The 17,779-nt window shown below is 43.1% G+C and overlaps 2 protein-coding genes across 3 annotated transcripts in view; one reads left to right on the top strand and one right to left on the bottom strand.

Moving 5' to 3' along the window:
- The window catches only part of grk5l (G protein-coupled receptor kinase 5 like), a 26,611-nt gene extending 11,374 nt beyond the window's left edge, over positions 1 to 15,237 (bottom strand). Inside the window, exon 1 of the mRNA XM_062451529.1 lies at positions 14,750 to 15,237. Within this exon, the coding sequence (XP_062307513.1) occupies positions 14,750 to 14,801 (52 nt within the window). The 5' untranslated portion in view covers positions 14,802 to 15,237. The remainder of the gene's footprint in view (positions 1 to 14,749) is intronic.
- A 444-nt stretch (positions 15,238 to 15,681) lies between these two features.
- On the top strand, positions 15,682 to 17,692 carry srrd (SRR1 domain containing). Of its 2 annotated transcripts, XM_062451541.1 has the most exons (8): positions 15,682 to 15,761; positions 15,919 to 16,067; positions 16,237 to 16,277; positions 16,368 to 16,582; positions 16,698 to 16,796; positions 16,927 to 17,078; positions 17,184 to 17,229; positions 17,409 to 17,692. In XM_062451541.1, the coding sequence occupies exons 1-8, from the start codon at positions 15,720 to 15,722 to the stop codon at positions 17,601 to 17,603; spliced, it is 939 nt and encodes a 312-aa protein (XP_062307525.1). In that variant the 5' UTR covers positions 15,682 to 15,719; the 3' UTR covers positions 17,604 to 17,692. The 2 variants fall into 2 exon arrangements, with proteins under 2 accessions (XP_062307525.1, XP_062307526.1); XM_062451542.1 differs by having other exon boundaries at positions 15,725 to 16,067.
- Positions 17,693 to 17,779: the final 87 nt, after the last annotated feature.

Here is a 17,779-nt window from a genome sequence, read left to right on the forward strand (position 1 = left end):
TCTCAGAGAGAACTCGGCATTCAACTGTCTGCAGGCTGGGTTGAGGCTGGCGTGAGGCCGGAGTAATTTTGAAACAAAGAGGCTGAGGCGAGGCTGCTCAAGACTAAACCTGGGGTGAGGCTGCTGAAGAAAAAGGCCAGATGAGGCTGCTGAAGAGAGAGGCTGGGGCGAGGCTGCTGAAGTGAGAGGCCCCAGCTCATCCTGAGTCTGGTGTACTGAAAGCTAGCACTGCAAGGCATTCTGAGTCGTCAACTGAGGCTCGGAACCCACATCCGTAGCTAACGCTCACAGGTTCACCAGCACACACAGAAGCATCAGAGCAACACAGAGCCCCCCAGAGCAACACAGAGCCCCCCAGAGCAACACAGAGCCCAAGACAGTAACACAGACAAACAGAAAGTCCGCCAGAGTAACACTGAACAACACAGAGCTCCATTGAGTAACACAGGGGTAACAGAAGTGCCCATAGAGTAACATAGAGCAACCCGAAAGTACAGCAGGGTTAGACTGTGCAAGCATGAGAATCCCTCACAAAAGGCCCTGCTCCACCTATCTCTGTGGCCCCTATCCCCCCCCACACCTTCATCAGCAATCCTCACCAAGAGTTTGGTGTTAGAATCCTTCAACCTACTACTAACCAATGTACTATGTACAACCTACTACACCAGTGTGCCCAAGCGTAAAAAAAAACGAAACATTTCATGAGTTTATGAATATATAAAATCATTTTAAGTGCACTTCCAACTGTGTAGAAAAAGATCAATATAATGAAAATGTATTAAGCTCTCGTTTTTCCTCTTGGGTGTATCCCACCAAACCAACTCTGCTATGATTATTAAAATACCACCACAGCCCCAGGCTTCTTGTGATGTCACACTAGGCCAATCCTTGGAAAGAAATAACATTGAGGACAAGGGATGGCTTGACCATGCAAAAACAGTGTTACCACCAGACCACACAGCTGACAGAACTACTGTGTAGACCTTCCTGGGCCCCGTTCGTCGTAAGGGTTGAAGCTAAGTTAATCAATTGTCCCTTTAGCCCGTTAACATTAGCGAGATGAGTGAGAACAGCAAATATCGGTTCGTCAACGGCTGATCCGCATCCAAATCATGTGGTTAATTTCAATCAGGCTAAACTTATCAGGGAAATTGCACGTGCACGTCCTACTTCAAAAGGCAGGAAAGGTCGATCACCAAAACCGTGATTTTCTAACGGTATGATGGCGGAAAAGACGAAAGAGAGAGCGGTGATAGGCTATTCTCGCCATCCGAGCAAACTTATAATGAGTCTCTAGACAATAAGCATATTATCATGGCTAAGTCAAACACCGCCACCGCTGCCAGAGCAAGACAAGCAGCTTGGGAAAAAATTGCCGATAAGCTAAATGCGAGTTTTGGGTAAATGTATAGGCTCATCTTAAGTGCATCATTGCCCCAATCAATCAGATCACATTTCTTTAATTGTGCCTGCTGGTATAGGCTTAATGTAAATTAATAATCGAATGAGATCTTGCTAGCGAAAATAATGATCTCAACTCTTTCAGAATAAGTAGGCTAGATAAAAACAAGGCCAAAGAGTATCTAATTGATACGAATTCATAGACAATTATGAGGATATATGTAAGCTACTGCGCTTATACTATATATGTGTATATGCATGTAGGCATATGTGTAAATCCCTCTTTGATGTCATTGACTGGGACATGGCCAGGGAATATGATGAATTGATTCATCAGCTGGTTAAGCGCCAAGTACACTTTTCTTACAGCAACGCATGCTGCGGCTTTGCCAATGTTTTCTGCATCGCCTATACTGTATAAAAATGTAGCCTATAGCCTACCTGACGCTAAAAAACTCAAGGCTATGCAGTCTGAAGCACAGTTAAAGTTTCAAGTAGTAGCTTTATATTCAATTTTTTCACATGTCAAGACATAAAAAGGAATCGATATGACGTTTCCCACTCTCCCACAGTGAAACATATAAAAAGCACAGGCACAACAGATAAGACAAGACATTTCGTAAAACATAGCGTTACATATTCACATACAGCAGCATAAGATCATAATAAAGCATAAAGCTTGCTGCTATGGAAGCAAATCGTTACCAAAATTCAAATGCAAATGCATTTCCAGAAATGCATTTGCATTTTAAGAATGTGGCTGCATTATTTGACTCATAAATGAAATTAGTAATCAATCATCCTATTTGCATTTTAATTTTCTTCTTCAAGAGTGCTCAATCTTTCACTTAATTAAAATGAAAAAGAAATAGACATTTGAGATTTAATTTTCAAAACATGCCCCAGCAAATAGATACCAAAATTCAATTTGAAATGTAAAATTTGAAAATTAATTAAATCAATTTCCCGGCACATTTGCAATGTAATTGCAATGCAGATGTGCACACCGCTCCCTACCGCATTTCCAGAAATGCATTTTCATTTTAAGAATGTGGCTGCAAAATCCTGACCACAATTCAAATTCAAATGCATTTCCAGAAATGCATTTTCATTTTCAAGAACGTGGCTGCAAAATCGTGACCACAATTCAAATTCAAATGCATTTCCAGAAATGCATTTTCATTTTAAGAACGTGGCTGCAAAATCGTGACCACAATTCAAATTCAAATGCATTTCCAGAAATGCATTTTCATTTTAAGAACGTGGCTGTAAAATCGTGACCACAATTCAAATTCAAATGCATTTGCAGAAATGCAAAATGAACGAAAAAGCATTCTGAGCGGCGCAGCAGAGTGACGTCAGTAGCCGCTCTTCTTCAGCTCCCTGCTGACCGAGCTACCCATCTTGTTCGGTAGGGAGCGGTGTGCACATCTGCATTGCAATTACATTGCAAATGTGCCGGGAAATTGATTTAATTAATTTTCAAATTTTACATTTCAAATTGAATTTTGGTATCTATTTGCTGGGGCATGTTTTGAAAATTAAGTCTCAAATGTCTATTTCTTTTTCATTTTAATTAAGTGAAAGATTGAGCACTCTTGAAGAAGAAAATTAAAATGCAAATAGGATGATTGATTACTAATTTCATTTATGAGTCAAATAATGCAGCCACATTCTTAAAATGCAAATGCATTTCTGGAAATGCATTTGCATTTGAATTTTGGTAACGATTTGCTTCCATATGCTGCGGCGTGTGATATTTGCAATGTACGGCCCGAGAAGGTCTTTCAAATAAATGAGTCCATGTCGGCTGAATCGATATCGCTCAAACAAGAAATAAAGGATCCGTGTGAAATAAAGGATCTTGGCAATCGCGAAGAACTCTATTGGTATGGAAAGCTAATCGAACTAAAATATAGCTCCTTGGTCAACTGGGTCTCTCAAAAAGGGAGCTGCCATGTTATTTTCTGGGGGTGTGGCAAGCTTATCCAGCTACACTTACGTTAGCCTGCTCTGGAGCAGGTTAGTGCTAATTGATATGTTACTATGGTGATTTATCGAAAGTTGCTTCCACGAACCAAAAAGAGGGGCGTTTTTTATCTTAGCCTGAAAATTAGCTCGCTAAACCGCTTAGCGAGCTATGACGAATACCCCCCTGGTGACAGTGACTTGCCTAATGTTGCCCTGCAACAAACACATACCACCCTTCTCAGGCCTGCCAAACAGGAACAAAAATACAAAATCTCTTATGAAAATATATAACTTTGCATCCAGCGCAAATCATGAAATATCTTATGCGTGGGTGTCTATGTGTGTGCGTGTGAGTGTGTAAATTGTTGTGCCACAGGATGCAGAGAGCAGCTCTGGCCAGATGCAGGAGAAGGGGACTATAGGAGGAAGCATCTCTTTGTTGCTCAGTTCCACTGCTCTATGATGTCATCACAGCTTGGCTTTCTCTCCGTTTCCCTGCGTCGTTTGCTGGACTTCTCCAAAACAGTGTTCACCCGCCTCTCGAACCCTAAACCCAACGCCCTACATTTATACCACCATCTAGGGCCCTACATTGGGTATAAGTGAACACTAATGTAGGCTGGTTAACACCCTGCCCCCCCACTCCTTATATGCTAAAGACTAGTATAGCTGGATGACCGAATTGGTTTGTTTCTCACACCTCGTTTTGTGACTTCCTGTTGCGTTGGTCGTCATGCTGTATGTTGATAAGGGTCCATATGGGGTCTGATTGGTTGTTCTTACAGTTAATAGTCGGGTATAAAAGGGAATGTGGGCCGTTATTCTGAAGCCTTTTTCGTCTCCTTGCGTCTTCTTCACCTCTCAACTCAACGTTCAACTCCTACATCTCCTGGCTCTCTTTGCTCTCTCTCTCTCCAATTTACAATAATCATGGTAGGGTTGATGATTTTTGATAGAGATAATTTCTTCATTTTGTAACTTGTAATCCATGCCTATGTTTTTTAATATCTGTTATTTAACTTTACTTTGACCATTCTTGGTCTAAGCTTTCGTATTTTTGCTTTCAAATGACGTTTTCCTTAATTAAATATCAGGCAATCAGGGTGTTTCCCAGTCTACATTAATGTTCACTACCCAATGTAGGGCCCTGATCTGTTGCCTGATTTCCCCCCAAAAATGGAAAAGTTCCTCATCCAGTTGTTCAAAAAAAGAGAACAATCCCGGGAAAACTGGGATGGGTGGCAACCCTAGTAGCAACCCTTCTCACCATAGGAAAAACCTATAGCTAAGCTAAGCTTGCTAAGCCTCACCATTGGAAATACTTAAAGCTAGGCTAGCTGTTAACATCAAGGCCTCTACTAGTAGTAATGCTTGTCATGTGCTAACCGACTTTATGGAGGTCATCAATCACTTATCTGCCAGAGATGACAAAAGTACATACAAACAGCATTCATGCTAACAACAGTCTCTTGTATTTTATATGGACCATCTGTAACTACAAGATTATTGACTCCATGCTGAATAACAACACACGAACATTCTTCACGTCAACATCAAGCAGCTCTGTGAATAGAGGAGGAATTGATACAGGAGAGACTGACACAAGAGTAGCAGGTTTGGTCTGTCCACGCAGGAGGTATATTCTTGTCAACATTGTGTTTATTAATAGTCCGGCCCTTAGGCCGACACTGACTGAGGTGGTCAAACCAGTCTGTGACCTCAGAAGCACTGAGCTGTGACGGTCCTCTCTATACTGTGCTGTGTGGATGCGTGTGTGTGTTTGCATATGCCCAGAGGAGCAAGAGAAAGCCTGTACACAGGCAGAGAATGAGAAAGATATGTGTGTGTGTGTGTGGGGGGGGGGGTCCTGTTTCATGAAAATATAGAATGTGACAAAAACATGCTCATCCTACCACAAACACACAGGCATTACATAAGCAAGCAGGCAGGCACTGTCACTGCTGAGGGGCACGTTGGGTCACACACACAGTTTACTCAGCCATAAAACTGCCAGAGAGAGGAACATAGTCCCCCTGACTGTAAGCAGGAAGTTATTGTCCTCGAACGCCATTACATGGTCAGGACACGTCTGTTGCCTGATTGGCGTACGGCTGCATTTGGGGCAGGGAAAACAGAGGCAGGTTAATACGTACATTTCTAAGAACAGATGTAAACAACAGTCTGATTGGTTCACCAAACACTGCTAATGCTCCTGTATTAAATGTACTGGTGTAAAACACTAGGCTGCTCCAAGGTATCCAAAAGAAATACACTAACACAGTCCTAATAGACACCACCAGAATGACCACAAGCCATACACAGAAACACACACAGAGAAACACACACACACACACACACACACACGCATGGTCAACTCAGCACACTTGCATGATTCCCGGAAACAAGGTTAAAGTGATAACACTGCCCCTCTCTAGGCTCCCTGCTTCCGGTCCAGCTGTTCTATATTTCCTCTGTCCTATACACACACACACACTACACACACTCACTGCTCTATTTGACTGGTTGTACCTCTCCACTCCCTTCCCAGTCAAATTAGTTGTTTATCAATAGAAGCCAATGAAAGCGACAAATGTTATTGATCTCTGGCATGGAAATAGAACCATTTGACTTGGAAATACAGAGAGAGATACAGAGATGCAGCAGATAGAACAAACAAGACGCAATGGTTGACCAGCGGGAAGTGCCTTGCAGACTTCTGCTGTCATTGTTCATTAAAACTCAACTCGTACCAACTACTACTATGTCGAGCCATTCAATCTACCCATCAGTTTATCATTCCACTGCCCACAATACAGAAACATTTAAAATAATTGCCTTACTATAACAGGGAAAGCCTTATATGTTTTACAGATATTTCTCAAAGAACACATACTAATCTGTTGGAAGTTATAGGGATTTACCGTAATTTTAAATATCCACTGTAAAAAAACTCAAACAAAAGAACCAAACATGGAAAAAAGGACTATATCTATGAAAAAAGTATGCATTCTTAAAAGAAAAAAAATGACAATGGTTTACGTGTAAAAAATGTAATCAATAGGCTACGTAAAATTAACACTTCACAGCTTCATAAATTTGAGTTCTGATGTCCGCAATAGTTAATTGCTTTTGCTTAGCCTACTTTGACCCAGATTTAGGCAAACAATACACAAACTTAAAAGGTTAGCTTCCAAAATAAAGTTATTTTAAAATAATTATAAGATAATTGGTCCACAATCATACATTTTGTAAGATGAAGCAAATGAAGCAGGTCCTGCCGTAGCCAACTGTCACTGAATTACATTTAGTCATATCTGAGGCAATTGACTAGCTAGCAATTTTAACAATCTTTGCATTTAAATCTGCTTAGAATCCTGCATTGATTAAATAACGTTCTGGTTGGAATGTTAATTTAGGGTAAAAATGACGACGTTATGAGTGCTTAAGTGGCACCCGCTGTGGTTTGCTAGCTTGTTGCTAGTTTCGTGCTACTAGCCAACTGTTAACTACTGAGGCAATTGACTATAGCTAAATCAGCAATATTTGCATTTATATTAGTTAAGAATAGTATAGGTAACGTTCTGCTTATAATTGTATTTAACGGTAGAAATAGCAGTGTTATTGGTAGATAAAATTAACTTCCCAGGAAGTTTGATATGAAGGCCTATTCATTGTCTTGTGGCTGATAATCTTAACAAATGTGCTTGCTGCCTGGCAAAAACTATTAAGCTGTATGCTAGTAACAGACAACTAGCAAATTTAGCAATATTTGCATTGCTTGCGCGTGGGTTTGTGATATTGTGACAGTGACTTTTTGTGACTGTGGGCTATGGCTAGCTAGTTAGCCACTGTTAGCTTCACTTTTCAGCGCAAAAACTGAAATGATGCCTAAACTGGGCAACGGAACCTTCCATTCGATACACGCAACGCTTTCGGGTCCAAGTCAAAGATGTTGACACCGATATTGTCTATGTAGTGCAAACATTTATGGAGTTTTAAGGGTAGGATAATAGTAACTAAATAATAAATATAGAGAGATAATATAGGTTGTGCCTTGTCAAAGGAAGGCACACCCAATTACTGTAATTAGACTTTACCTGTTGTTTTACGGATTTGGTTTGGCAGACAGAACTTTCTCAGTTTTTTTTTACAATGCAGCCATCAGACTACCACGAGCCTCTCTGTAAAGGTGCTGATGTGGCCTAGGAACAGGGGATAACCCATCGATCCAGCACCAATCTATGGGCTTTGTGAGTCTGCCTTTTCCCCCCCCCCCCAACTCATTATGGCCATTACTAACCCAACTCTTGTAGTTTTGTATTGAGTGGGTTTAGTGTGCTTGCGAGAACAAAGAGAGTGCACACCACAGTCTAAACTCTCTCTCCTCCTCTCTAAGATGAAACTAAGCAACGCTGCCCATATTGATTGTCCTCCAATTTACAAACATCAAATATTCATTGGGTTGGTCCGAGCTGTTGGACAGAGGAGCAAGCAGGACAGAGAGATGAACTGAACTACTGCAACTCAGCACTTTAGAGACAGAACACTCCTTTCATTTTCAGTTTTCTATCCCTCTCTCACACTCCGTCCACTTATAACCTTCTATCTACTCTCTCTCAAACATTGTTCACCATCTCTTCTCCATCTCAAATCCTCCCCTCTCTTTAAATTAATTCCTTATTGTCTCCCGCTTTTTCGCCATCTTATTCCGTCTTCCTGTCTCTAACACACACACAGTCTCAGTCTTTCTCTGACCCCATGTCTATCTTTTTATACTCTCTAACCCCCCCCCTTCCTCTGTCTCCAGGCAGACAGAAGCAGTCACTAAGGAAGGCTGTTTTTCTCTCATGTGCATCCCTCTGTCTCCATTACCACTCCCCTTTTGTCAACCCAATAAACCTCTCCAGCATCATCACAGCCCAGCCCCTACTGAACCTCAAGGGACACACACTCCAGGCTGTGTGTGTGTGTGTGTGTGTGTGTATGTGTATCTGCACTCACATGTGTGTGAGTGAGTTTTCACTAACGGGATCTGACAGGTTTTCCTATAGGTGTCAGGAAAACAATGCTGCCAGTAGTCTTGATAAAGGTCTTGTGTCTAGCATGTCTGACTGGTTTTATGTGAAAAGTATTTTCTCTTTAGTATTTGAAAAGACACACACACACAAACACAAAAAGCAGCATTATAAGGCCAGTTGGTGTGTCAGTGTTGAATCTGGAAACATGCTCAGACTTGTACTAGGGTACCATCAAGTTGCTCTTTCTCTTTCCAGAGAAGAAAGGCTTGGTTGACACTAGTCATGCATGCTATTCATGCCAGCTAGTCCTGCTCACTACACAAGCTAGCTTCTCTCTCCAGGCAACAAAGGGACAGCAGGAGTCATGCTAGTGTAGTCGGTGTGTATTGGTTAAACTCACTCCTCAAGTATATAACAGGCCACCCGCGTCAACAAAGAGCTAGCTTTGCGTTGGCGTAGCTGGTAGTGGTCGCGCTTGGGAAGTCAGAGGTGGCGTGTTTGATCCACAGTGAGGGACGAACATCGGCCCGTATACATCGGCCCGTATACCTCTGACAGAGGTTACATACAAACTGGTGGCATAATACACAACGCACGAGGAGTACCAACCGCTACACTAGCTACTAGCTATACCAGTTATCTGCCAGTTAGCGCTGTGTATACTGCACCTCATGACCACTGGATGAGGTGTGCTTCTTTAACATCAACTAGTGTACAGTGCCCCTTATGCAGCGTGTGATGACAGTTCTTCTCAGTGGCTTTGGTACCTATATTTCTTAGATCACAATTGAAATTCTGTCATCTCTGAAGTACTTGTTCAACCTCGTCTATTCTAGTAATTTATGCACATCTTAAAAGCAATTTCTCATAAACAAATTGCCAAATGCTCTAGTACATTCCTGCAAATGATTTGGGAGCCTTGTCTACTGTTTCCTACGTCAATTACTTATGTTATGTTGATCCAAATGTATTATTTTGGTTCTCATTGTAAATCACCACAAACATCTAGACATAACAGAAGTCATTTCATGCACAATGGTTTAGCCAGTTGTCATGATTGTAGGCCTAATTCACTATACAGTGCTTGCATGTACAGTTCTGCCTAAGACGTGTTTTGTTTACATAAACTTTTGTATTTGTTCCTTTGTACTATGCAATGCTGTAAAATAGTCTTGCATTTTCTGTATCGCATTCGCATAAATAAGACACAACAAATGACCAAAGAGACTAAATTCAAAAGAACATTGTTCCTGTCGTATGCCTGTTTGTGGATTGCTATATCCATGCCCCCAAGCAAACGACCAAGGAGGCTAAAGTGGTAGGAATAGTGCCCATGTCCAGGATGCAGCTGGTGATTATAATGTCGTAGCACATTTGCAATGTGCAGACAGTTTTTACATCAGTAAACACATTCATTTATGTAACAAAATTGACTGATCTATACTGAAAGTATATACCTTATATTGTTGGAAGTCGCTTTGGATAAAAGCGTCTGCTAAATGAATAAATGTAAATGTAAATGTAATGTTGTTCTGTTAGCTAACCAGCATTTCATCCATTAAAAAAAACCTTTGAAAGCAACAATTTTAGATAATAACCTTCCAGCTACACCTACTGAAATAAACCATCCACTTTAAATATAGTCTTTCTTAGTTAGCTAAACAGTATTTCATCAGTAAAATAGTCTTGGATTTTCTGGATCACACTGACATAAATATTATTGTTCAAGTCTTATGCCTGTTTTCAGCTCACTATATCCGTATAAATATATATATTTTTTTTGGTTTGCGAGGGCTAGCTTAGTGCAGCTCAGTCAACTCAAGATGGCCAGAGTCCAGAGCGAAGAGAGCAAGCCAAACTGGTGGCAAATTCATTATTCATTATTTCATGTTGAAATGCTTATCCAAACAACGTCAATCGCAGCACTGCACTCCATTGGATTATAAAAAGGACAGGACACCTGCAAAATGTGAACTTTTGCAGTGCTCGGTTCTTGAGCTGTGTCGTGGGAAATCTTTCTTGTCTAATCTAATTTATCTAATCTATCTAATTTGTACACACACACAGAGATTCATGGAATTATTAGAGAGATACTAGTAGGATCACAGTGTTGGCCACGAGACACACTTGGGGGGGGGGGGGGGGGGGTTAATAATGATGGGAGAAGTTTAAAGATCTATCAATTTGGATGAACATATGGTAGATCTGTTTATCCTAATTAGTGGATTCTTCCATTTACCCCACACTGTCAAAGACAGAGCTAGAATATCAACACCAAAATCATTATTCCCTTTCAAATGCAGTTGTCAGTGTTAGACCATCTCCAGGATGGTGACGGTGACTTGTGCAGAGGGTGTGGGTTGTGTGGGGATGCGGGGTGGAGCGTGACCAGACTAAACAAGTATAGCAGCCAGTTCCCTACGACCTCGTAATCACACTGTCCAAGTAAATAATAAAATACAATTCTTACATCAGCGGTTTTGGGAAATAGTCCCAGAATGCCTTCTTTCTCCCTCCCTGGTGTATTTTCTAAACAGTCCTTCACCACAAGTCACCAAACAAAGGGCGGCCATAATAGTACAGTGAACCATAGTGAACACAGCAAAACCAGGAAGCGTATCCAGTTAAACATAGTCTCTAAGATACTGTACCTCCGTGATAGAAGCCTGTGTATATTTGTCTCTCGGTGTGTCCAGCTCTGTCTCTACTTGCTACGGAACATCACCTGACCTTTTCTTTCCCAGTCTGTGGACATGAGTGTGTGTGTGTGTGTGTGTGTATGTGAAGGGAGGAGGGTTGAAACGTAGGCCAGAGGCTAATCTGAGTTACAAGAGACAGCACATTCATGTTACTTTACATGGATGATATTGAACACTGGGGCCTGTTGCACAATACACCAGATTTTCTTTCAAGTCTGAGTTAAGGTTTCCTTAAAATAAAATTGGTTGCACAAAACACCCTTTGAGTCTTCAAAATCTTTCCTTAAATGTTCACTGAAGTATTTAAGTGAAGTTTTCTCCTTATCTTGGTCTTATACTTATGGATTCCCTTGAAGTTTGTTAAAGCGTTGCACAAAAGACCTGGCCAACCAAAGTAAGGCAAACGACGTAAGGTACCTCTGAATCTTAACCGCAACATGGCCGATTTATGGTGATAAATGAACGTATGATATTTTCCTTACATCCAAAAACAAATGATTCTCATTCCAGAACTTTCTCCCAACCTTCTGCCTCCATTCTGGAACGCTCTGGTTCTAGAACATGAGCTGAACATGATATCCTTAAACTTCCCAGGGTCACTTAGGGCCTCCCGCTCTGGCTGACCAGGGTACGAGACCCCTGCCTGGGGAGGAGAGGTGTCTCGGGGCAGGGGAAGTGGGGAGCGGAGTGGGCTGCTCTGGGACTCCCTGGAAGAGAGGCTGGTGTCTAGGCCTCTGAAATGTCAGCCTCTCAGTTCACTTTCCCCTCACTTCCATCCACCCAAGAGTGCTGCCAGTGTGTTGTGAATGGGGAAAGTAAGCGCGCGCACAGACACACACACACAGTAAGAGCAGTTTTTACTGAAGGACGGAACCTACGTCAGAGGGGTTGAGATCAGGTTACAGTCGCTCAGAGGAATTCATCTGCCCTCCGAGCACACACACACACACACTCCTGCATTCACACACAAACACACACACACGTCTCTAACTAAACACCAAGCTCCTTTCCACAGTACAGAGGAAGTGGTCGTTTAAGGAAATCCTTCCTAAAAATGCACGCACGAGTGACGCTTGGTCTTCATTCCAGAAACATGAGACTTCTGGCCCAGATGTTACGTAATTTCACGCAAGTGTTCAAAAGACGCATATTCAATTGTGGAAGGAGAACCCTCTCATAGAATACATAATTGTGGGTTCCTTCCTGCTGGATCAATTAGATTAAACTAAGGTTCTAGCAAGAAGGACTCTTAGAACCTTTTGATGTCGGAGAGAGTCCATGGAGGGGGTATAAAACATACCCCCCATTCTGTGCATTCTGGGAGCCCTGCTATGGTGAGGGCAACCGGAGCTGGCATGTGATTTGATGAGAGATGAGCAGGCTAAATGCTGTGAGTGTGCGTAGGTAGGTGTGTGTGTGTGTGTGCATTTCACTTCATCATCCATCCAGCTGCATCCACACACAGAGACTGGGAAATGCCCGAGCAGGAAGAGGTGGAGGTTGGCTGACGACAGCACTGTCAACCTGTCATGCAAATGCTCATCAAAACATTGCATTACAGTAAGTAAAGTGGATGTGGTGCTCGGGTTACTTGGATAGCAGATGAACCACAGTGCTGTACACCCCCGCCGCCCCCCCTTCTCTTTCTCCATCCCTCTCTTCCGATCTCTGGCCAGCTCTGCAGACTAGGAATATTGATGGCCTACTCCAACTTGGCTGAGACACTCTCTGTATTTCAGTGATTTCGGAAGTGTGAGAAAGCCGGGGCAAACAGGCGGAGAGGAGAGTAAACTGTCTCTTCCTGTTGTCATTTCTACTGGAAGGCAAAGGCTCTCAACTCGTGCCTGGCAGAGACACACTCACATACACAAACAGGAATAAACAGTTTCTCCATTCAGTTCCTCTCCCTTTTCCCAGTGAGTTACATCAAATAAGCCTGTGCTTGTTTCAGGGCGCACACACACAGATAACAGAGCATTTATAACGCATTCCAGACACACAGACATTCGCACAACCTTTGACACTCTGGGCCAAGAGATAAGACTAATGCTTCAAACCGAGACAGAGGCTACTTTAACTTGACAGCTCAGAGATGATCAACCTCCATAACACACAAGTCACCAGTGAGATACAAACAAACCATCCCCGGATAATCTGAGACGGTATTTAAATCAGGACTGCTCTCTTTCTCTCTCTCTCTTTTCTTTCTCCCTAGCTCAGCAACTCATTCTCCCTCAAAACAACAGACCAACCACCAGAGAAGACCCTAGATTACATCACCAACACCCCCCCCCCTCTGCCCCCACCACACACAGACACACCCAGTCAGAGCTCTCATGGGGTCATCTCTCCCCTATGCCCCTCCTGCTCTCTGCCCGACTGCCTAGATAGGAGGAGAGATGGAGAGAAATAAAAACAGAGAGAAAGAGACAAACAGGCAGTGAGAGCAAGAGCCTGACCCAGCACCACCAGAATTATACAATTTCATTGTGATAAGCGACCACTGGGATAGCTGCAGGAGGAGTGGGATAACTGCAGGGCCACTGGAATAGCTGCAGGAACACTGGGATAGCTGCAGGAACACTGGGATAACTACAGGAGTGGGTTGACTGCAGGAACACTGGGATAACTGCCAAAGTAAACTACGAAACGAGACTCCATCAAAGCGTGCGTGTTACAGAGGCATGTAACATGTACTGGATACCGTGCAGGCCTGACAAATAACCCCGTCCCCCACGTCAGCTGGCCTGTGGTACATGTTGCATGATGAAATGAAAATAAAACAACAAGTGCGATCGCGGACTCAGGTGTTTTATTGTCCACACCACTAATTACAGCAGTCCTTAGAGGACTAGCAGTCTGTTCATTAGTGTTCATGAGGCACCCTCTCTAACCTGAGCTTCAGGTTATGAGCGTGTAAGAAGATCATATAAGCCAGTAACTCCTCGAGAGACATCCGTTTTTATTCAGCCACTTGCTGATATTGGATTGGATGAGCAAAGCTCCAGGCCTCTAGTGCATGCATATGTTGCCTACAACAGGCCAGAATGTGTTCACAGAAACGGAACAGGGGGCATTTTGCTGCATGGGAAAACAACCATTTTCAATACAGCTCACGTCACAGGTCGTAGTAAGAATGCCAAGTGATGTATCACTTGCCAGTATCAGCATCGATACATAGGAGAATGCGACAGATAAGCCCTTGGTGTTCTCTGAGTAAACGTAATAGGCTATGCTCTACTTATTTCCCAAGGCAGACAGATGTACAGCGGATGTGGGAGGCTGATCTTTTTTCTTACAGTACATAAGGAAACCCCGGACTCACTAGTAGGAGCTAGCTGTCAAACGATGACAAAACATCTACAGGCCTGGGGTTACAAGTGATAGAAAACCTCGCGGTAAGAAACAGGCTAAGGTAAACAATCTTCATGCCTAGAGGGTGCCATAATAAAATATTCTTGGAATATTACATAAGAAGTTGTGATAAAAGACCGTAGGCTAATATTTGACTTGATGGTGAAATGTTAGAGCCATTACATTTATAGTGCCTCGCTGTTCCAGCACATTACCTGGCATTCCCTAGGAGTCCTCTAGTTGCTAAATAAAATGTCATGACATTTCTCGAGATCCTCTGATTTTTGTCTCAAGGTGAAAACTTACCCTCTCTTGCTTTTAGCAGTACCGTGTTGGCCACTATATTCTCCAGCTCCATCAAAAATTCCTGTTAAGAGATGTTTTGTAGATCACACAAACGTCGGTGGAGCAACACCTCGAACCTCACCGCTGGATGTCTTGTCTCTTACTCCTCTAATCCGAATCGGTGTAAATTATATTCATTTCACACTCGCGGTCTACATACTGGTCATTATAGAATCTGTTAAAACACAAACTAGGCATGATTCGTGTTGTGTGCCGAGAGTGCGGCGTTGGAAAGTAATTTCCATTCCAATTCAAAAGAAGGACCCACTGGCATATTGGTGTAGAGGCGCATCAAATACAGATATCTCTTTTAAACCCGCAATACATCCCAAATCATATCGAAAAGAACTACATCCTTTAGTAACGCATTCCTAACAGCGGCTGAAGCGCGGCAGAGATCTGAGTGTTTTCAGCTGCACTGAGGGCTGTTACATGCTTCACGTAAACTGCGTAGTGGGAGGAGCTGGTCTTGGAGAGAACGCGCATTATTTGTACTCCTGCGGTCCTGCGGGTCGAAGTCCTCCACAAAAGAATATCCACAAGAAGGCGACAGCGTTTAAAGACGACATGTTGACCGACATCAAAGTTGAATTTTAAAACCAATTATGTGTATATCATGTAGGTATATACATACAATGATACAACTGCCGATCGAGAGTAATGCACCAAATACTACATAAGAAAAGCATTGTGTATTAATGTTTATTGTGAACCTCTGCATTATTCTTTATTATATGAATTAGCAATACATTTCAATTGACTTTATTATGATATTCTGAGGTTTAGGCTACATTTTGAACTTACATTATTGTTATTTCTTTGCGAAGTGAAATACTGCCTGCTTTTATTTTGAAGGCAAATTTGAAAAAACATATTGAATTAGCCTATTTGTAGTGCTTCCGTTGTGTACCGGAAGTATATACATTTACATATGTCTCTTCCCAAACAGTTTCATGTCCCATGTGTTGCGACAGTATGACAGTCTTCCAAGCGTCTAATATTAATGAATTTGCTACGTTGCGTTATATTTTGCATACCATAGCTGGTATGTTAAATGTAATTTATTTTAGTTTATAGAAATTTTAAGTCATTGTCTTTGTATTCCCACGATTTCGTTAAAATATCTCCAGATGCCGGAGAAAGACGAGGGGTGGCAGGTGGCCCGTCGGAAGAAGGGGGCTAATCGGAGGAGAAAGCCGTCTCATCCGGGCGATCAGACCCCAGAGCATAGCGAGACACTGGATCTCCAGAGAACCAAGAAGCGAATCACAGAAACCATGTGAGCTGAGCAGACGCTAAAGATCTGGAAGCCAAAAATATCTATGGCTTTTCACACATCTTGCCGTGGTTGAAGTGAGGATAATAAGGCTAATAATAGGCTGATAATTGTGTATGCGTTATCCCGAGGGGGTCAGCCTTTCTCACGCCTCATATCTCTTTCTCTGCAGGTCTGAGCTGAGGTGTACAGACTTTTGGCCAGAGTGGAAGGGTGTGCCATATCTTGGCGTCAACATTTTCTGTTAGCTTAGCAAGGTGTCTTTCACAACCACACTTACAAAATCCCCCGTCCTCTCCACAGAACAACTCGCAGGCATTTTGTTAGCTCCAGGATCTTCCGAGGCTGGCCGCGACCTGGCCCCTGAGGCCCCTGGAGCTTCTGTCAGCGTGCCAGGGTGTGAGGGAGGTGTGGAGTCTGAGTTGGAATGTGTGTGTTACGGCCTGGGCTCCTTTTCTTCCTGTGTGTCAGCCCGCTATCAGCTGGCCATGCTGCTCCTCTTGCTGGACTCTCTACAGGTCCGACATCCAGCCGGGGGGGGGGGGTCACGCATTCACACACACTGACACACGGGTCAGACGCGAACGCACAGTGCAGCTAAATGACACAATATGTACACCTGTGCTCCCCCAGATCCCGGTGAAGAGCTGCTCTTTGTACGACCCTGTGTTCTCCTCGGGGGAGAGGGAGATACTGAGGGAGCTGGGCCTCACAGTCCTCACTGAGAACGAGGTGTGTGTTTGTGCACAAGATCAGGGATTTACTGTCATCCATCCAGTTTGTCAATGTGCGGTTGAACCGTGCAGGTAGCGTAATACTGGCACTAAATGTATTTCACTTTGGGTGGGTTTCTGTACAACAGGAAGGGAAGAGACAGGTGACCAGGTCCACTCTGTTTTACCTGATGCATTGTGGGAAAGCACTGTACAACAATCTGCTGTGGAAGAACTGGCAGAGAGAAACTCTGCCCCTGCTGACCATCGTAGGAAACAGCTTCTCTGGCATACATGAGAGGTGTGTACTGTGTGTGTGTCTCTGTGTGTGTGTGTGTATACTGTATGTAAGCGTGTTTGTTCACATTCCAGAGATCTTCTTTCTGATGTTTTCTGTTTTTTCTAGAATGGTGGAGAGGGAGCTTCAGAGAGACTACACATACATTGCTCATGTATCCTTTCACTGTAACCATAGTGCTTGCATATCATCAACGAGAACCTGTATGTGATGTTTATATGAATATATCAGAAATAATCTGTATGAGATATTTATATGAATATATCAGAGGTGAGCTGTATGATGTTTATATTAATATCTGGGGGCTGAACCTTAACCCTTCCTGGTGTTCAGGCTGTGAGTGTGGTCTGTGAGCAACCCCTTCCCTGCTCCCCCCGCCTCCTGGACGTCTTCAACGACACAGCTCTCATCACCTTCCCCCCCCTCAGCCTTGACAAACTCCCTCCACGCACCTGGGAGCAGCCGCCAGAGCCGCTGTACCAACACTTCCCCGACCTGGAGATCATACAGAGACAACAACACAGATAGGAGGTTCCCTCATGGAACAGTCTGGAACACTGGGTTGGCCCTGTGTGTGTGTGTGTGTGTGTGTGTGTGTGTGTGCGTGCGTGTGTGGGGGGGCAATTGTATGTTATGACTTTATAAATATTACATCTTTTACCATTGTGTATGTTTTTGTTGTATTATTCCCACCCATTGCCATT

The sequence above is a fragment of the Osmerus eperlanus genome, chromosome 25 (assembly GCF_963692335.1).
Source record: "Osmerus eperlanus chromosome 25, fOsmEpe2.1, whole genome shotgun sequence".
NCBI classification, from domain to species: domain Eukaryota; kingdom Metazoa; phylum Chordata; class Actinopteri; order Osmeriformes; family Osmeridae; genus Osmerus; species Osmerus eperlanus.